General features: G+C 57.0%; 1 protein-coding gene across 1 annotated transcript in view; it reads right to left on the minus strand.

Moving 5' to 3' along the window:
* Window positions 1-19,415, minus strand: part of PLEKHA6 (pleckstrin homology domain containing A6) — a 130,311-nt gene extending 110,896 nt beyond the window's left edge. The window contains exons 1-3 of the mRNA XM_040985490.1: window positions 19,269-19,415; window positions 14,156-14,232; window positions 10,717-10,774 (exon numbers count right to left, since the gene is read on the minus strand). Of these exons, the coding sequence (XP_040841424.1) occupies window positions 10,717-10,774; window positions 14,156-14,232; window positions 19,269-19,351 (218 nt within the window). The 5' untranslated portion in view covers window positions 19,352-19,415. The remainder of the gene's footprint in view (window positions 1-10,716; window positions 10,775-14,155; window positions 14,233-19,268) is intronic.
* Window positions 19,416-21,229: the final 1,814 nt, after the last annotated feature.

Below are 21,229 nucleotides of genomic sequence, written 5' to 3' on the forward strand. Positions count from 1 at the left end.
TTAAGAAGAAAGAGGTGAACGGAGCGAAGCTGCTCCTTTGGGAGTAGGTTTGTCACAGCAGGAGGCGCTCCTGATAACAATGAGATGCTCACATCCTTACTCTCCATCCCTCATTCCCCACGTTGCCTTCCACCATGGCACAACGCGGTCCCTTGAGCTTGCACCTCCCAGCCTCCCCTTGCACTGTTGACGAGCACCCAGCCTGCGTACCTGTTACAGCAGCAGCTAGGGGCCAAGACGATGGGCATCTGTTCTGTGCAGAGTGCTGCCCTCAAGTCACAGGGGGAGGGAGGAGACAAGGCAATCAGGCCTAGAGTTACTGACAGGGCACAGGGGTGGGGGACGGGGCAGCGACACCAGCAAAGTTCGCACAACTCTCCAGAACTTTGCCATCTGACATGACAAAACGATTCCATGTCACACCCACATCCTGAATCATTGTGATTGGAACCTAAAGATGAGGGCAGGCTGGCATTATTGGGGATGTGAGAGGTAAGGCTCATTTGGGCACAGCAACCAGCTCAGAATGGGGAAGCTGGGTCCCCGACCCTTCCTGCAATACTAAGACATGAGCAAGATGGCCCACCCCAACATCCCACCAAATGGGTTTCCTGCCCTGGCATCATCCTTGCTCATGACGATGCAGGAATCAAGCAGATTTACAAAAAGGACCTCATCACCTGAAACCAGGGCCAAGCCAACAGGTGAACTGCATGCATGTTGGCCAACCAGAAAGCACACTGGCACCTGCCTTCACCGACGCACACATTTCTCACACCAGGATGAGACAAGACCCAGTGGCCACCATGATGCCACAGCTAAGCAGGTCCTCAGCTCCTCTGTGCACAGGGCCCTGGGTCGGGTCCCCGCCAGAGTGGCACTCCCAGCCACCCCCAGGGAGACCCCGCTGCAGCTGGAAGTCTCAGCAAGGTGCATGGTCATATCAGCAGGCGCTCCTGGCTCTAGCTGCTGACTCCACACAATGAGGACGGATGCTGAAGAGGTGACCCAGCACAGAGAGGCGGAAGCCAGCCCTATTACCTGCCCCAATCACACTGCCCCCTCCCCCACCTGTCTGGCTTTGGCATTTTAACATCGCCCTCTGATAGACATCACCCAGTAACACTGAGGTTTGTGTGGCTGTTTGTGGTTTACAAGGCACTTCGACCTAAAAGCCTATGACTCATCTTGCCAACAGCAAGGTAGGCAACTAGGGATGCTAATCCCAGGTGTCAGGCCAGGACGCAAACACTAGCCACATGCAGCCGTCTGCTGAAAGCCACATGGCTACAGGTGCAGATCAGGATCTGACCACATGTTTTCCAATTCCAGGCAAGCCTTCTTGGCACTGTCCTGGCAGGCAGAGCCTCCGTTCCCTCTGCGGCTGCTCGCAGCAGAATGAGGTTTCCAGAGCAGCTTGCACCGCCTTGGATGGGCACAAAGGAGATGCTGGTAGAACCAGGAGCACTCAGGGTAGACTGGACAAGGTGGATATCCAGGACGTGGGAGTGCAAGCACCGCCCCTGGGGAGCCCAGAAGAAGCTACAATAACCAGGCTTGCTTCACCAGAGGAAGCCCCAGCAGGTGCCATGGAAAGCTGCTGCTCAGGGTCTGTGTGAGGCCACTTACTGGGGAGGCAACAGGGCAGGCACAGGCTTGAGAAAAGAAGTGAGGATTGTGGGAGGAATGGGGGCAAGTGGCCTGGGACAAACAGAGCGTCCAGAGGACACGGCGGGGGGAGGGGTGGGCCACGGACACCTGTCTGCAGGTGTCCGTGCTGCTCGTGCAGACAACACAATCACCACCTCCTCCACCTTCCACCAAGGGGCTCATGGCATTCTCTTCATTCTGCATGTGGGTAAACTGAGGCATGCAGCAATTACAGTCCTTGTCAAGGTTGCCTTGTCAGCGAGCAGCAGATCCCAGTTCAACCTGAATCTGACCCAAAGGCTATGACCATGACCACTGCACCAAGTTGTCCAGACTTGGACAGATATGGACATGCTAAATATTATATTGTTATAAACATAAGCCATTTGCACCTAACAAATCTCTTTGCAGAAATTTTAAATCCTACTACTAATCAAATCAATGAACTGAAATAATGAATTAAAACCTTGAAAAAAAGCTGATGATCATGTCACAAAATACATTTTTAAAAAGATTCATTTTCATTGGAAAGGAAAATTTTACGGAGTAAAGGAAAGACTCCCCAAACAGTCACAATGGCTGGAGTTGAACCAATCTGAAGCCAAGAGCCCAGAGCTTCCTCTGGGTCTCCCACGCAGGGTCCCAAGGCTTTGGGCCATCCTCCACCGCTTTCCCAGGCCACAAGCAGGGAGCTGGATGGGAAGTGGAGCAGCCGGGACACAAACTGGCACCACATGGGATCCTGGCACTTGCAAGGGGAGGATTAACCAATTGAGCCATCATGCCAGGCCCATGGAGTACATTTTTGACCCAGCTTCCCTGCAAACGCACATGGGAAAGCAGGGGAAGATGGTCCAAGTGCTTTGGCCCCTGCACCCATGAGAGAGACAGCAGAAGCTCCTGGCCCCTGGCTCCGGACTGGCCCAGCTCAGGGTATTGAGACCATTTGGGGAGTGAACCAGCAGATGGAAGACTGACCGACCTCTCTGTAACTCTGCCTTCCAAATAAATAAATCTCCAAAGGAATGAATTCTTATACGCAGCTGCTGGGGATGTAAATTAGTACCCCCGAACAAGGAATTTGACAAAATTTGCTGACATATTTAAAGGCACGTAGAAATCCTGCCTCTAGAAATAAAGCAATAAGGAAGGAACTGCTAATATGTGTTTTACGGTACCTCCAAAGGCCCATTGAAAACGGCATTAAAATCATGAGTGTATGCTGATGCAAGAAAGCTTTTTCAGAACGTATGGACAATGTGTATGATGGAAAACATGGAGCACGCATTACATTTTTACACCAACACAAACTCATGATTTTAATTTCTTTTTCACATGAGCATTTTAAAGTGCCCTGTATGTGTGAAGACTTCAATATTCATAAGTTTGTGATAACACTATTTATAAAATTAGAAAATACCTAACTTACCACAGAGTAAAACCAGCCATAAGAATAGATATATAATGAAATATGTTGCCACTTTAAAATGTTGTAATGGGAAGTTTAACTGTAGAAAATGTTGGGCCCAGTGCAGCAGCCTAGTGGCTAAAGTCTTCACCTTGAATGCACCGGGATCCTATATGGGCACCAATTCATATCGTGGCTGCTCTACTTCCCTCCCAGCTCCATGCTGTGACCTGGGAAAGCAGTCAGGGATGGCCCAAAGCCTTGGGACCCTGCACCTGTGTGGGAGACCCAGAGGAGGCTCCTGGCTTTGGATCAGCTCAGCTCCAGCCGTTATGGGCACTTGGGAAGTGAACCAGCAGATGGAAGATCTTTCCCTCTGTCTTTCCTTCTCTGTAAATCTTGTTCTCCAACAAAAGTAAATACATAATTTTTTATTATTTTATTTATTTATTTACAGAAAGAGACCTTCCAGCTGCTGTTTTACTTCCCAAATGCCCACAGGCATCAGAGCTGTGCCAGGTTGAAGCTTGGAGCCCAGAACTCACCTGAGTCTCCTTGGGGATGGCAGAGATGCTTGGGCCATCACCAGGCTGCACATCAGCAGGGAACTGGACCGGAGGCAGAGGAGCCAGGACTCGAAGCAGGCACTCTGATATCAGAAGCGGCCATAGTGAGCGGCAACTTAACCCCTGTGCCTCGTGCTGGTCTCACTCACAGAGCAGTGTCTACACCCACACCTTTTGCCACACTGATTCAACGTCTTAGCATTTGTCCTAAGAAAATCACCCATAGCCCAAAAAAAACAAGGCCTCAGAAACAAAAGTGTCCACTTCAAATTAGCTGTTAAAAGAAAATGAAGCCATCAGCCTAAACAGCCAACACGGGGCAGGCTACACAAAATCTGCCAAGCGCACACACGCACGGACGGCGACACACGGACGGCGACAAAACCGTCCCATCCTCGGGAGAAGACAGCGCTGGCCTGCCCTGGGTGGCTCAGACAGGCAGACCCAAAGGTGGAAGCCGGCAGATTTCCATGTGCAAGGCTGCAACCGCAGAGAAAGCTGCCTCATCAACTCCCGTCACTGGGATTATCCCACGGAGGCCGGCTTAGGGCTCATCCAGGCCTGGAGGGAAGCTGGGCCAGATGGTCCAGAGGGGCTCAGGAGGTCACGGGGCTTCGCACAAGCCCACAGGGGAGATGGCCAGTACCAAGCTTCCACCCTGCTCACCCTCCTTCCTGTCTCCCCAATCAATCCACATGCTCCCTCACACAGAGCTGAGCCTGCCTCCCTAAGCATCTTCAGCAGCCTGCCCAAGTCACCTGACTCAGCCCTGGCCCCCAGAGAGCCTTTGAGCCCCCCACCCCAGAGCTGAGCCCAAGGAAGCATCCTGCAGCCAAGGGAGCCCAGCCAGCCAGGGACATGGCTCTTGGGGCCAGTGAGGACACTGGCTCAGAGAACCAGCTGGCTCAGGTGTGGGGGTCCAGGCGAGCACCCTCGGCTTCCAGGGTCCCCTCGGCTCAGCCCAAGCCGCAAGGCAGACATGGAAGCTGCCTCGCCAACGACTCCATTTACATGGAGCAGAGGAATCCAACTGGGTAACGCAGGCAGGTACGTTAGAAGTAATCATCTGTGTAAAAGGCCTCCTGCCCCATCCCCTTCCTGGGCAGAGGGAAAGAAGCCAAACAGGAAATAAAAAGGGCCCCCATTGTCTGCTCGGCTAGGACTAATGACACACTAGCACTAACTCATTTGTCACCACACTTGTCAACCTCGCCGCTGATGGAAGCCCCGGGCTCACAGTAATTCATACGCGAGGTTGAGCTGCCACCCCTGCCCCAAACACAGATGCATCCTTGTTCCTGTAAGGAGAGCCCAGTGGCAGTGCCAGGCGGGTCCCCCCCTCCTGCCACGCCGGTGGAGACAGGCGCCGGCTGCCCGCCGGCTGCGCTGCCCTGTGCTGCCCCTCCTTCCCTCCCACGCCCTCTCCTCCGGCAGTAGCTGCTCAGCTTCGGCCCTAGCCGGCGCCCGGGCAGTCACAGCCCACAGACAGCCCTCCCAGTGCCATGCTCCTCCAGCACAGCCTGGTTGTTGCTGTCTGGTCTCCTAGACCATGGCTCAGGCAGGGTCATGTCATGCACCTGCTCCAAGCCACCCCGGACCCATCCACATGTGCTGGACACCTTGGGGGCACTCAAGCCGCCAGATTGAGGGTGGAGGGTCTGAAGGGATTTGGGAAGAAGTGCCAAGCCTGGAGGGCTGCAGCTCGCTCTCCTCACCACCACCTCCCTGCTGCAGTTCGCCTTCCTCACCCCTGTGTTCTGGGCAGGCTGCCCCCCTGCCCTAGCTGTCTGCTGTCTCAAAGAGCATGCCCACAGCCCCTCCTTCCCTGCTCGCCCCCTTCATGCCCCCTCCTGGCCAGTTGCTCCACCTGCCTGCTTTCCCCAGACCCCAGAGCTGTTGGCTCTGGCTGCAGCCTGGACCCCTCATCCCCAGCGCCAGCTCTCTGTCCCTTCACCAGCCCCTGCTCACGTCCCTGGCTCCAGCACCGCTCAGCGGCCCCCTCCCATCCCCAGGAGACAGCAAATCTGTTCGCACTGCCCTCCGTCCCCACCCAAGGCAGGCAAGTCCCTGGGGTTGACCTGAGCCTGACCCCTGCCTCCCGTCCCTGCCTCTCCCTCCTATTGACTAGAGAGGAGGCAGCCCTGAGCCCCAGACCTCCAGGCAGGCAGGGAGGGGGAGGGCAGCTGGACCCTAGGAAGCTGGCAGCCCCAAGCTGCCCTCTCCCGGGAGATGCATTGTAATCAACTCTAAGAGCATCAAGCTCTTACTGGGGTTCTGAGGTGGGGGCGGGGGCACCAAGAGGCTATAATTAGCGTCTCAGCATCCATGATCCCCAGCACCGCCGGCCAGGGATGAGGGTGGGGACCGCAGCAGCCGCAGTGCGAGAGGCCAGGCTTCCGGGGCAGGTGAGCGCGGCAGCAGCGGCGACAACCCAAGCCACCCACCTCCTGCTGCATCAAAACCGACTCACCAGTTTGGGCTTTGGCTTGGGAGTGGAGGTGTGATCCGGGGCTGGAAACTCCCACCGGGGAGCCCAAGAGCGCCCCTCCCCCAGCTCAGGCCAGGCTGGGTCCTCCTCCCCGAGGGGCCCCCTTCAGAAGCGAGAGACTCTGGACAGGATCGGAGCTAATCAGTCATCGCTGGGGCTGGCAGGTCCCTGGCGCGGGTGAGGACGCTGCTGTGGTGGCTGCAGACTCCAGCATCTTTCCCAGGCAGGCGCAGCTGGGCATGCTCCATGGGCTCCCAAGGGGATTTCAAGCCACGTGATGCGCCCTCCCCAAGCTGTCACTTAGGATCAGGAGTAAATAGTCCCTGGAAAGGTTTAACTCCATGCACACCAGCAACAAGCTGCTAACTACTCCTGCAGTCCCCTTCCCCCGCAGCCCTCCCCCTCCACCCACCTGCCTGCAGAGGATGCGGGAGGCGGGTGGGCGGGCAAGGCAGCTCAGCCGCCCTGACTTTACACCACCTGCCGCCTTCAGGACCAGGATGCCCTCAAAGGGAAGCAAAGCCACCGGCTGTGGAAGCCGTGCTTTGAGAGTCCTCCCGTGAGACTGCAGGGAGCTGGAGACTGCCCAGCAGCCCAGCATCACACAGGGAGCCTCACCCAGGCTGCCTGCCGTTGCCCTCTACTCTGCTCCCAGCCCTGGCTAACAAGCACAGCTCCAGGTATCAGGAGGACTCAGCCAGGGCCCTGGTATTCCCAAATCTTCCCACCCCAACACAGTGCAATGAAAGCAACAGACTTTGAGAGAGGGCTGGAGCCTGGGCCAAGATGCTAGGATCTGCTGGTCTCAAGCCCAAACGGGTGTCTCATAGCCTTGGACAAGGGTATTGGCCCGGCCAGGGGACCCTAGGTGTCGCATTGCAGGGGGCCTAAGACAGAAGGTAGGGCTGCAGCAGAAGAAGCTGGACCCCACAGGGTTATCTCTGTGAGTACTACAAAGCTAGTAGCTTCTCTAACACCAAGCTCAGAGACAGGAAGAAAATGGGGACCTGCTCCCAAATTCCAGGCAGGTTCACAGTCTCAGATCATCGGATCCCTCGAACTCCAGGAGCTGCAGACCAAACCTGGCAAGCTCCAGGTTGAGCACAGAATTCCGGCAAGAAGCAAAGGTCATGGAGGCGCACCTGTAAGACCACCTTCCTGGCTCCCCACACACACCCAGCAGGTCTCTTCCCTTTATTACTAGAGCAACTGGGTGCTAAGATTGAGCCTCTTTCCATCCAAGATGCATGCTTAGGGATGAGCTGGCCTGAATCACACATATTCTGCTCCCACCCGGGAGCCTGGGCTGAAGCCAGGAGCCAGGAGCTGCTGGCAGGGTCCATCCTCCCCACCCCAGGGCTGGCTAGGGCTCAGGTTAGGCAGTCTGTACCAGCCTAGCAACCCCACTCAACCAGAATGTGGGGCCAGGCCAAGGCTATGTGGACATGGATGGCCAAGCCACTCAACCGCAGGAGCAGGGAAGCTGTGAGTGACGGTCCAGGACCAAGCAAGACCAATTAAATCCTGCCACTCTAGACCTGGAACAGGCAAGGAGCAAGGCTACACCCGCTCATGGGGGTCCCAGGCCTCAAGGAGCCAATGGGGCAAAAGATTCAGCTTGGGGCAGGGGAGGAGGGCAGCTAAACCAGGCAGCGACAGACGGGCCTGCTGGGCAGGTATACTCTCTGGCAGACAGGACAAGGGCTGCAGACGGAGCCTTCCTCTGACTCTCAGATCCTCCAGAGCTTGTGGTTGCTCCTGGGGGACAGGAGGGGCTAAGGTAAAGTGGGAGTGGGGTGGCCTGCCTCCACTTTGGGTGGCTCACGGGTCTGGGCTCCCGCAGAGTGGCTGAGAAATCCAGAGAGAAATCCCCTCCCTTTCCTGAAGCTGAATCCCTGTGCTGGCAGGCCAGCAGAGAAGGACGGCCACACACATGGCGGACGGCAGGAGGCAGAACCTGCCTGGCTGTCCCAGCTTCCTGCAGGCTCTGTCACTCAGCAGTGAAGTCCAAAGTCACCATTGGAGTGCTGGTAAGCCCCAGGCTGACTCATTGCCTCTCAGTGTGGTCCTCTTGGGGCCTCCAGGGTGGGTCTGGAGGAAACTCAGGTGTACAAGGCACAGAGCGGGGGACCTGTCCACCCACCCCTTCCTGCCCATCTTCCCCCACCCCCACCCTGAGGAAGTGTTCAGAGCAGAACAAGGAAGTGGAATAGCGACTGGGCAGAGCTCCCTGAGCATGGCAACAGCTGGGGTCATCAGGGTGTGGTCCTGCAAAGCGGGTCCCTGCCAGTCCCTGTGCCTGCCAACTGTCAGGACCACCCTGGGGAGAGAGGCAATGGCTAGCAGTGAGTTTCACACAACAAGGTCTTTGCCCACTAGAGTCCTCCTGACTCATGAGGGTGGAGAGGTGACCGGGGCGGGTCGAGGTAGTGCTGCCAGCACCCTCAGCCAGAGAAGGGACTATGGGAGTCCCCGCTGAGCAGGTCCCTTGAAGGCCAGACAGGACCCATCATGTGTGCTCTGGTGCCCTCTAATGGACGGATGTGGTAAGTGCACAGTAGCACACTGTCCATTCCAACCCTTCCTCTTTCCCACCTGCTTCCTGGTAAAGGCAGGACGCTTGGCGACTGCAGCCTCAGAGTAGGGGAGTTGGGAGGGTGTCCTGAAAGTCTCGGATCTGCCCACCAACCAACTGCCTTCGTGGGAACTGCGCATGCCAGGCACTGCCACATAGAACGCCAGCTGGTATCATTCATTCACTCACACAAGGGGCTCAGCTGAGACCCTCTGGCCCCACAGGGGGCCACACAGGAGCTTAAGGGTGCACAAGGCCAAGAAGGAGGCCACACGCCCAGCTTTGAAGCCAGGTATCCAGCATGACACAGACCTTGTGTCATAGAGGTAGTTATTAAGGTTTGCCTTCAGACTGAGAAGGACCTAGCGAAGGAAGTGAAGCCAGGACTTGAATCCAGGCCTGGACACTCCAACAGGCATTGTAACATCACACACACGAAAGAAGATTTGACCACGCGTGCATTCAGCAAAAGCACACCCGGAGCAACCAAGCCAGGGAACGTGACCATGCGACCATCCGTGGGGAAGCTGCTGGGCTGATCCAGGGAGCGTGACCATGGGCACAGACTCAGAGCGATGAGAAGTGGGGAAGAGGGCTGGGGGCATGTTGAGAGACCCCCAGGTGAGGGGGAAGGTGGAGGCGTCTCCGACAGGAAGACTTTAAGTCCGAACGGGGAGTCCAGGAGAAAGCCGCGGGCTGGCAGCTGGAGCAAGGCTTCAGTGCACACACTGTTCACCTGCCAGTGCCTCCCATTCACCACAGTGTCAGGTGCCTGCTCTGTCCTAGACGGGCTGGAGGTCAGAGCGAGCAGCACCTGCTCTCGGCTCCCACAGCAAGGCACCAGCTACACACAAGCACACACTTCTGGTGGCAGCAGGTGCTATGAAGAGGGGCAGCTTCCAACGGAGCAGCAAGGAAAGGTGTCTCTGATGTGATACTTGAGCCAGGTGACAAGTGGGAGCCAGGCCGGGGAATGCCGAAGGAAGGCGTCCACTCGCCCCCTGGGACAGCATGTGCGAAGGCCCGGAGGTGGGCACAGGCCTGACCTGACAGAAACAGGGCATCTGAGAGTCGGCATGACCTGAGGGCCATCAGTGAGTGACAAAGGACACACAAAAATGGCCTAGGAAACAACCTCCAGCAGGCCACTGTCTCTAAAAGAACCTCCACACGTCAGCTGGGAGGCAGACAGGAGAGACCCAGGGACCTGAGCAGGAAAGCCTGGGTTCAAGTCCAGGCTAAGCTTGGGCCAGGATAGCTACATGATTTCAGAGCAGACCCAAGTGCCTGGTGCCCTTCGGCTGGGATAGAAAGGGGCCTCCCTCTAGTGGTGGGGGCAGGGATGAGGACAGGGTCCTCCTTCTGTAGCCAGGCAGGGCCCCTCTAGCAGTGTGGTGTCCCCAGCTGTGCTCTGCAGAATGGGCAGCCAGACTGGGCAGGTGGCCCACAGGCCCCAGCATGCCCAGCCTCACACACAGGAATGAAGCCAGGGTGGAATGAAGGGAGTCCCACTGGACAGCTGCCTCCCTGCAGCCCCAGGCCTTTCTCCGGGGCACCTTGAGCTTGGCCAACAGAGCAGCCTGATCCCAAGTCTCCCAGCAGAGAACAGAGCTGTTCCAGCCAGCAGAGCAGGAGGGCCTGGGGTTGGCCCTGTGCCACCCACCCGGCTGTGTTCCTCCAGTGGGCACCCACCCCTCCTGCCTCACAGTAGGCCCTGCATGACGGCTCTCACAGCCCCCAGGACTCTTCCTCCACTCTGCAGAGCCACCTCCTTCCCACCTGCACAGCCCAGCCCAGCACCCCACCCCACCCCATCCTAGGAAACATCCCACAGGTGACAGCAGCAGCACCCATGCCAACGTAAACACAGGAAGACACATGCATTCCCCTTGGCTCCAGCACCAGGCCCAGGAGCTCCCGTGCTCCCCAGGGCCTCCCACAGGCCTTACAACAGCCTGGCAGTCTCCTCTCCACAGGAGTGAGTAAGGACTACAGCACAACAGAGGGGAAACGTAGCTTCATTACTCACTTGATGAAATACACAGCTCCTTCCGCGGTACAATCCATCTCCCAGCCCTTGGGTAAACCTGCAAGGAAGCAAGACCCCAACATGAGACGCCCTGCACCTAGCCTGCCTTCCAGCCCACCCCTACAGCCCCGACTGGCACTGGGGACCGGGGAGCAGGATCACCCCTTAGGCCAAAGCAACTGTCTCACCATTAAGGCTCCTCATTTCCAATAAGCAGTGAAGGAGGTAGCATGGCTGGACATCTTCCATTGATGAACAAGCAGACAAGCAAAGGAACCAAATGATTCAGTGCCCGGTGGCACTCGCCCATCCACTAACTGCACCAGCCAGCAGGTGCAGCGAGCATGGAGGATGGGAAATGTCCCACTGGCCACTGTCCCTCCTCTATCACACAGAGGAAATGGAGCCAAAGGGGGATCTCACACCGAGATTCAGGTTCCAATCTCCAGGGACCTGGGAAATCAAGGTCCAGAAATGGACTTTACCTTTCCTTTTTTAATTAATAGACAGAGAGAGTTCGCATCTCCCAACACCTGTCTGGCATTCACTGATGCCCCCATTGGATCAGCTGCAGACAGCAGAGCCAAGGTCCTGCCCTGCCACTGGAATGGGGCAGCTAAGGAGCCCAGTTCCCACCCAGGACCAGGCCTGGAGAAGTGTGCCAGCAGCCCCTGAGCTGGGCATATCATCGGCCTGGTGCATTGAGCTGGAACGTGCTGACAAGTGGGGAAACTGAGGTTCAGACCCGGCCATCACTCAAAGTCACACAGGAAGTGTTGGTCGGTGGCCTCCCAAGCCCCACACTGTTTCCTCTGTGCGCCTCCGTCAATGCTGCCTGTTCCCCTGCGTCCCCGCAGGAGGACAGCTCATTCAGGAGGGTGTGCAGCAGCAGCTTTGCCCAGGCACATGGAACCCCTTTGGGTCAGCCTCATGAAGAAGCCTGCCTCTGTGATGGGCCCGGGAAGGCAGCCAGTGTGGACTCGGGCCCTGCCTTCTCCCTCTGTCCTGGGCAACACCAAGAGGGTTTATGTTCCTGTCCAGGCTGAGAGCCCACAGAGGCAGCTGCCCTATTGACAAGCGGCTGGCCAGGGCATCTTAACCCCTTCCCAGCCCTGGAAAGCCCGCAACTGGGGCACGGGCTCATCAGTGCTCGTTGCTCTCTAGGTCCCACTGAGAGGGACGATGAGCTGGAAGAACCCGGGCCATAAGCCACAGAGACACAGAAGGCAGCAGCCAGACCAGCCGGGCTTTGAAGCTGAGCTCTGCAGTGGAGGCCCCATGGGGCCAAGTCACCTTGTAACCCTGGCTGCCACTTTTTGAGGCTAAGCCGATCCCGGTTCCATAGCCGAGGAAGCTAAATCTTGGAAGAATTCAGCCACGGGCTCAAGACCACACTGATGGAGAGCTCGGGTGTCCACCTCCAGAACTTGCGCCTTGACCTCAGATGCCACCTGCCTCGGCCCAGAGGTCCTGAGCCAGGGGCTCCCTCTCTGCTCTTCCGTTTCTCTACCAGAAAACGAAGGCGTTGGGCTCTGCCCGTTCCCAACGATCTACACCAGGGCCTAGAAACACAGTGATTGCAGCCCAGAATGGGAAAGAAGCAGAATCTGGAACAACCCCAACCCTCACCCAGACGGAGGCTAAGCCACTGCTCAGAACATCCACAGGTGATTGCTGGCTCCGTGGCCGGCCACTCCACCACCACAGCCTTCCTGCTCACGCGGACCTGGGAGGGCAGCAGGCGATGGCTCGGATGGTGGGGCCCCTGAGGTCCACAGGGGAGACCGGCATGGAGGCCTAGGCTCCTGGCTTCCACCTAGCCCAGCCCTGGCTATTACAGGTGTGTGAGGAGTGAACAAGCAAGTGGAAAAGTCAATCACTCTCTCAAACGACCCCTAAGGGCTGGTGGCATTGTAGCACAGCAGGTGAAGCCACTAGCTACAATGCTGACATCTCATATCAGAATGCCAGTTTGAGGCCAACTGCTGCTGAGGCTTCCTGACCCGGCTCCCCTCTCAGCCCTTGCTGAGCTTCTGCATGTGCCTGGGGTACCCTGACCACAGCCTTGGTCCACTCCTGCCTGAGGGGGACAGTATGGCTGCCGTGCATTGTTGAGTGTTAATCACGACCAGAAGAGAAAGGTACAGCCTCTCCACCTCACTGATGGCAGAGGCTGGTGCAGGGGGTTCAGTGATGGACCTAGGGTTTGAACCCAAACGGATCTGGGTCCAGATCTTCATTTAATTTAATTTTAGTTTTGATGTTTTTCACATAGTTGACAAGAATACAGGCCCATGAAAACCATCCAATGGGGTGGGGAGGGTCACAGTATGGGGGCAAGGTGGGTGGGATAAATGCTTCCAATTTTCCTTTTCTCCTGTATGGAGGGGAGAGGGGGATGGGAGGGGTGCTTCTGATCCAGCTCTCTCCATTAGCATGGGAAAGTAGAAGTCAGCCCACAGGACTGGGTCCTGCACCCATGGGGGAGACCAATGTGCAGCTCTGGGCTCTGGCTTCTGCTCAGCCCAGCCCAGGACACTGCAGCCATGTGCAGAGCGAATCAGTGGATGGAATGATTCACACATCTCAACGATTTTCAAATAAACGGATACACCTTGCAAAAACAGATGGAAGCCTTCCTCCTCGGTTGTCTGTGGGTGGTTGGCCTGGATGTGTCCCCTCACGTAGGGGACTGCCGAGGGCCAGCAAGGGGACCTTCTCCCCAGGAGGGGACTCCAAGTGGCTTTGTCCCATCTCCCATCACATTTCCCCCTAGTATGCAAGATATCCTGCCAGCTGCATGGGACTGTTGACATTCAGACTCATTCAAATGCAGGTTCTCAGTGTAGCTAACTACATGCCAACTGCCTGTTGCCCACAAGTGGCAAATGGAACTGTGGTTTGTAGCACCAACAGAGCATTCCCAGAATGGCACAGAAGTCCACAGCATAGAGCAGGCACTGGACACAGTGGTCAAGGTACCACTGAGGACACCTACCTGTTTCCTATCCAGCTTCCCACCAGTGTACACACTGGCTGGCTACAGAGGGTTGCCCAAGAATGCCAGTCCCTGTGTGAAGCTCCTGGCTCCTGTGCTCATTCTAGCCCACAGTTGTTCTTTCAAGCGTTAATTCACTAGTTCACGTAGTACTTGGGAGCTGGGTTCTGACCCAGTCAGGAGCCCCAGGAGAGGGAGGTTTCTGAGCAGGCAGAGGAATGGGAGAGGGGCAAACTGTGGCTCCTCTGTCACCTGCTCCCAGACACTCAGCACAGAAGGGGAGGCCTGGGGAGAGCTTAACATGAGCCTGGAGCCCCTGCACAGCAACCCCACCACGGGAGTGCAGTCCAAGGGCTATGCCAAGGTTATCCCAGGAGGAAGGAAAGAGCTAGGCTGCCCACTGCGACCTCATACACAACTGGGGCCTGCAGGGCTCCTTACCTGGGTTGGCGGTGTGTCCACTCTGGATGGAGGCTCCCGTGCCAGGGTGCATCCAGCTGGTTGACTTGTCCTCATCACTGCGGGAGGACCACAAGGAAGCATCAGACACAAGAACCCACAGCACCATCGGACAATGACCCCCAGCTTCCGGCAGAGCAGGGAAACACCTGGCAACACAGGGCAGTGGGGACCACAGGCCCTCCTGAGCTATCAGGGTTACTGCACAAGGACAAGGACGGGGAATGTCAAGGAGGTGATGCCAGCAGGGCAGCACTGATCCAGCTCTCTGCTATTGTGCTTGGGAAAGTATAAGAAGTCCCAGAGGATGGGCCCCTGCACCCACGGGGGAGAACTACATGCAGCTCTGGGCTCCGGCTGCTGCTTGGCAGACCAGGGAAACACTCGGCTGACCAGGAAAACACAGGGAAATCCCAGGGCCTATAGCACTCCATCTCTCCTTCCCAACATGCCCTCGCATTACCAGGCTGAGGATTAGAGAAGCTGTTGCAAGTCACAATCAACACAGGAAGCCAGGATTTATTATAAATAAATAAAAATTAAAAAGCCCTTTCTACTATTTTGGCCCTGGTAAAGTGATCACCCCCAAATCAGACCCTTTGGGCTGCACAGGAGCCCTTTCACACAGTCACCCCCAACCAGCCACAAGACAGATGGTTCCAGAGTCAGATGTGACCTCGTGTGTCGCACCAGAAGAACCTGACCAATGCAGGTGTGTGAATGCGCAACTCTGGGCAACCTGGCTCTTCCAGGCTTCAGGGTGGCACTCGGGATACGAAACGGGACAAAGCTACCCTGGAGGGTGTGAATTGCCACTGACACACAAGAAACCCCACTGAGAAGGACTCCATCTGAGATCAGCATTATAGCACGGATGCCTAAGCCGCTCCCTGCTGGTGTGCCTGGGAAAGCAGAGGGATAGCCCAGGTGCATAACCTTTGCCACCCACATGGGAGACTTGGACGGAGTTTCAGGTAACTAGGCAGCTAGCCTAGTCCCAGGTGCTGTGGTCACTTGGGGAGTGCACCAGTGGGCAGGAGATATCTCTCTGTAACTTTGCCCTTCAAGTAAATAAATAAATAACTCTTTTTTAAAAAAAAAAAAAGACTCCATCCAATTTGACACAAGACATACAATAAACTATATGTAAGGTATATAACTCGATGTTTTAACATATGAAATCATCACTCAAATCAAGACAATGACCTCCTCAAACTTGCCTTGTGCCCCTCTGTGATTCCCCGCTTCCTCCCTCCCCACCAGCCACACCTGTGCTGCTACTACGATGGCCTGGCCTGTGTTTTCTCAGTGTCTGGGTTTATAGGTGAGCTGATCCACATAGTCCGAGCCTCCGTGGCTCTGTGTGGCAGCAGGAGCCAGTGACTCAATGCCCACCCATCATGGAGAAGTAGACCACCACAGGATACACTGTGGTGTGTGTCTGTCCACCAGCTGCTGCCCACAGGTGATGGCTGAAGTTTCTGCTCCCCACCCCCCCGCTACCCACACAGGAGACCCAGGTAGAGTTCCTGGCTCCTGGCTTCAGCTGGACCCAGTGCTAGCTATTGCTGTCATCTAGGAAATTAACTGAATAGATCTCTCTCTCTCTCTCACTCCACCACTCTGCCTTTTAAATAAAATAAAGCTTTAAAAGAAAAGAAGCAGAGGCCAAATTTGAGGCACAGCTGGTAAAGCCACCTCCTGCAACACGGGCTTATCACATGTGCACCAGCTGCTCTAGTTCTGCTGCAGCTCACTGTTAATGGTCTAGGAAAACAGCGGAAGATGGCCCAAGTGCTTGCACCCCTGCATCCACGTGGGAGAACAGGGAAAGCTCCTGGCTCCTAGCTTTGCTTTGGCCCAGTCCTGGACACTGTGGCCACCTGAGGAGTGGACCAACAGATAGAAGATCTCTCGTGCTCTCTCTACCTCCCTCTCTCTCTGTAACTCAAACAAATAAATCTTTTTAAGACACACACACACACACATACACACACAGAGGCCCAGTGCAATAGCTCAGTGGCTAAATCCTCAGCTTACACAAGCCAGGACCCCATATCGGCACTGGTTTGAGTTCTGCCTGCCCTACTTCGCTTCCAGCTCCCTGCTTGTGGCTTGGGAAAACAGTAGAGGACAGCCCAAAGCCTTGGGACCCTGCACCCACATGGGAGACCCAGAAGAGGCTCCTGGCTTCCGGCTTTAGATAGGCTCAGCTCCAGCCATTGCGGCCACTTGGGAAGTGAACCTGTGGATGAAAGATCTTTCTCTCTGTCCCTCTTTCTCTCTGTAAATCTGCCTTTCCAATGAAAAATAAATAAATCTAAAAAAAAAAAAAAAAAGAAGGTGGGGCCCAGTGTGATTAGGCCACTTGGGAAGTGAACCAGCAGACGGATCTTCCAGTATCTCCTTCTCTCTGTAAATCTCACTTTCCAATAAAAAAAAGTCCTTAAAAATAAGTAAATAAAATATTTTTAAAAAGAAAGTAAAAGGCACACAGAAAGGAGAGACAGGAAAAGAAGCCGTTGCTGCTCTGGTGACCTGAGTACTGGGGCCACGCTGTGTGCTGGGAGGCTGGGTGGCGGTGGGCGGGCAGCCCAGGAAAGGAGGACCCTGATGGAGCACTTGGCCTCCGCTCACGCTGACAGCTCCCGGGCCTGGGCCTTGCTGTGTGTCTCCCTCACCTGGAGATCACCAGCAAGCAAGCCAGGCACACTCTCCACTCCCTCTTCCTCTTGTCCTTCCCAGTATCCTGTGCCTCCCTCCCCGCCCCCAGCCCCATCAGCCCCGCCCAGCACCGCGCAGGTGCAGCGGTTCCTCCCCAGCTGGGCTAATGCAGAAAGTGGCCTGAGAGGACCAGGGCACCACAAAGCCACACTTCCCAAGCTTTATGGACCCCAAGTGTGCCCCTAGCATGTGCTCAGGGGCCAGTCAGGCTGCTGAATGTTCTGTGGCTTTCCCGCCAGCCTCCCATCCTGCTCGCCCCTCCTCCACCCCGCCCCCGCCCCTCTCTACACATCCCTACAAGGATCTTATCCTGAGGAAAAAACATGGGTGACCACAAGTGACTGCCCCGCTCCCCCTCCCCACCCCCACCACTCCCAGCTTTTCCAGAACCTCAATCTGCTGGACAACACCTGTCTGCATCCTCAACACCCCTCCCGCGCCCCACCCTCAACACCCCTCCCGTGCCCTACCCTCAACACCCATTCCTCATCCCACCCTCAACACCCCTCCCACGCCCCACCCTCAACACTCTCCCCCATTCCACCCTCAACACCCTCCCGCGCCCCACCCCAGGCCTCCACACACATACACACATACACACACACCCTGACTCTCTCCCTCCATCCTTCCATTATGACTGCCCTGGTCCCCTCCAACCTCCCGCCTCACATCCTTCTGGATGCTTCTTTCTCCATAGGTGACTCCTAGAACTCTCTTCAGCCCCTGACCCTCCAGCTGTCTGTTGGACTATGTCAGCCTCACTGTCCTCCACAGAACTCAGTACTCCTCTTTGCACTCTCCCAATCTTGGCCAAGCTCAACCTGGGAATCCTTGAAGTTTCTCCTCCGCCTGGGCTCTGCCATCCCCAACACACAGCCCGGAGGCACACACTTACTTTTTCCAGGGCGTTTCTCCTCCCACCTTCTGTCCTTATATCCATCTTTCCCTGTACACCCCTGTTCCCACGGCTTTAACGCAGGCCCTGCCAGCAGCCCAGGCCAGCTGTGAGTTGCTTCCTAAGGTCTCATCTTTCACGTTCAGAGCATCCATGGCACTCTGCTGAGGCCTGCTGCACCTGTGCCCTGCACTCCTCCCGCTGGCCTCTGCTCCTCATCTCTCTCTCTCTTCTCCTGTCTCAGGTGCTTCCTCCTCCAGGAGGCCCTCCCTACGTAATCTCCCCACCTCCCCGCCTTGCCAGCATCATGTAAATGAACACCTCTGGGACACATCATATCATTTCCTAAGCATTCATTTGCCTTTTCCCACTGTGATGTTCCACCCCTTGCCGAGGCTCAATGGAAGTTTGTGGAAAAGAGCTGAGGCTGTGCCACTCCACAGGACAGTTTGGGAGGCCCCCTGGGGGCAGGGCAATAGGGGAAGGTGTGACTCCTATTTGCACTGGGAAGTTCCCCGACTTCAGTGTCCAGACTGCAGGGGAGTTCATTTCTAAAACAAGGTGATTACAACATCAATTAGGATAAGGAGGTGATAATTACCGCAGGGCCAAGGTAGATGGGGAAACAGCAGCCCTGGAGGGAACGGAGATGCCTGCCCAGGTCTGGTGGTGTGGAGACAGCTCTGCCTCCCTGCTAGGGTCCCCTCTCAGCACCTGGGGTCCCCGTTCCAACACTTCAAGGGGTAGCCAGGACTTGGGAGATCCCTCCCCGACAGGTGGCTGGCAGGGCGCCTGTGGCAGGAGACAGCCAAGGGCTGGAGGCAGGGCCACCCGGTTGTCAAGAGAAGAGACCAGAGCGGCTTTGGTTGTGAAATGTGACCAGGCAGATACGTTAGTAGCCCACAGCAGACAGAGGCCCTGCCGCTCCAGAATGAGGAATCTACAGCAGGCGCTGGCTGTCCGGCCCGGAGAGCTGCTGAACTGGGACACTGAGACACCCCCCAACACACACACACACACATCCCGCAGCCAGGCGACACCACGAGATTGGAGGCCGCCCAGGGTTGCCTGTCCCAAGAGGAAGGCTAAAGGGAAACTGCAGAAGGACCCTCCTCTGGCCCCCGCGTAGAAGGAGCTGGAAGAAGTCCAGGCTGGGAAGTGGAACGTGCTGGACCTAGGGAGGCCGGCAGCCCCTGCCCCGCCATCGCCATCCCGCACCGGGCTCCGGGAAGAGACTGCGCCCTTGTTGGACTTTGCCCCACAGAAGGAAAGGCGGGAGACCATTCAAACACGCGGCCGTAAACTCGTTAGTCACGCCCAGTCCCCACCGGCCACCCCGCGCCCCCAGCCCCACCGTCTTTCAAGTTGGGCAACTTTCAAGAAAAAAAAAAAAACAACGGGAAACCGAGCGAGCCAGAGCGAGCCAGAGCAAGCGCCACCCCCTCCACCAGCAGCAGTAGCACCAGCACCACGTACTTGACGAAGAAGATCCTCCCACCGCAGTCAACTCCGTAGGTCCAGCGGCCGGGCAGGTCCAGCCAGTCTACCTCATCGGCCATCTCGCGGGTCCCGCGGCCCCGGGCTCCGGGCCTGCGGCGGCGGCGTCACTGGCGGGGGTCCTCCCCGGGTGCCGATCCAGGTCCCGGTCCGCAGCGCTGGGGGCGCGCGCTCGGCCGGCGCCGGCCGCAGCCCCCGCCGGGCTCGGTGCTGCCGGGGCCGCCGGGCCCTGAACTTGAATGCCGAGCGCGCGCGGAGGACGCGGCCGACCGGCGGCTGGAGGCGGCGCCCGCGGGCCGCGCAGGTGGCAGGGCGAGCGCGGGGTGTCGCCTTGGCCCGGCTGCCGCCCCGCACTGGAGCCGCCGCCCCGGCCGCCGCCGCTGCTGCCGGGAGGGCGGGGCCCGGCCGCCGCCCCGGCAGGTCCCTCCAGGCCGCGGTCAGCCTGGTTTTGCAAGGGGAGCGGCGGAGGCCGGGGTGGGGGACACGGCCCGAGGGGCCTCCCACTCGGGATCGCCCTTCCCAGCCTACCGGGCACCTCTTCCTAGAAGCCTGCAGTGAGTGAGTCCTGTGTGCACCCCCAAAACAAAACAAAACGCCGCAAGGCTTGGCCAGGGCAGTGTTGCCAGGGCCCGCCCTCTCGCGTGGGGTCTGCTTGGCCTGCCCGACTGACCCTGGGAGCTGCAACTGGGTGTGCCCAGCAGCAGGGCGACACCTGTCTCTCCAGGAAGCCGCTGGCCAGTCCCTTTTGAGGGAACACACGTCCATGCTCCCCACACACGTTCGCACCTCCAGCAGGTCACTGGGGAGTCCTACCTAGACTGTACACAAGTCTTGCACTCTCCTCAGGAAAGGTACAGGGTCCCACCAGAGGGGACCTTAACTCAGTGAAATGCTACCCTGTATCTACTCAGCTTGCTCCTCCTCAGCCTGCTGTACTAGTCTCAAGTCCTACCTGGAGCACTCTTGGGGAGCCCCAGCTGCAACCCAGAGCTACACTCTCAGACCATGCTTAGGGGTGTGAATAGACCCACCAGGAGAGAAGCCGTGGACCTTCCCCACACACCCTGACGCTCAGCCTGGGGGTTAGGTTGCATTTAGTCTGACAAGTAGCGGCGCTGGGAGGAGCCTCAAAGAAGTTAGTTGATCCTGATTGATGCAGGAGACTGGGAGGGAAGAACCATGATACTGTCAGAATCGCATCTAGGTGCTACACTGTCCCTGTTCTCTTGGTAGTAATATCATGTTACCATAAGCATCAGTAAGAATGCCGGTGCCATAATTAGCCTGAATTTGTTCTGGCCCCCAACAAGTTAATGTGTTAATAAATTCCTTTAATTAATACTACCCACAAACCCACAAGCAAATGAGCAATCGTGGGAATCCGGGGAGCAGACCAGGGCAGGGGCTGGTCATGGTCACCAACAGGGCTGTGGCTGGCAGGATCTGCCCACCCAAACCCATGACATCATCCTGCCTCCAATGCCAAAGGGACCTCTGCCAAGACAGGCTGATTCCTGGACGCCAGGACTGGGCGGAGTTGGTTCTGCAGGTGCAGCAGCAAGCAGCACCCCACAACTACCCAACTCTTACACTGTTCAGAGAGAAAGCTGCAGCTGGCAGTAAAGGGAGACCAGGATGTTAAATGCCCCCGTTATTTCTAAACAGAGGGGTGGATGGAGGGAAAATTGAGAAAGCACGCTCCTCCCCAGGCCCCAGGCTCCCCCTTACCCCCACCCAGGTCTTGTGAAACACCTGTAGGACTAACCCTGCTGATAAAGCACAGAGCCACTTGCCCAGCCCCTGGGATCGCCAAGGATCTAAATGCCAAGAACCACTGCCAAGATGCCTCAAGCGACAATACCGGCAGCCGGTCACACTCCCAGTCCAACCTGAGCAACCAGTAAGGGTAGCTGCTTGGGCTGCATGTGGATGCGAGGAGG

The sequence above is a fragment of the Ochotona curzoniae genome, unplaced genomic scaffold (genome assembly GCF_017591425.1).
Source record: "Ochotona curzoniae isolate NIBS_2020 unplaced genomic scaffold, NIBS_Ocur_1.0 contig_430, whole genome shotgun sequence".
Lineage (NCBI taxonomy): Eukaryota > Metazoa > Chordata > Mammalia > Lagomorpha > Ochotonidae > Ochotona > Ochotona curzoniae.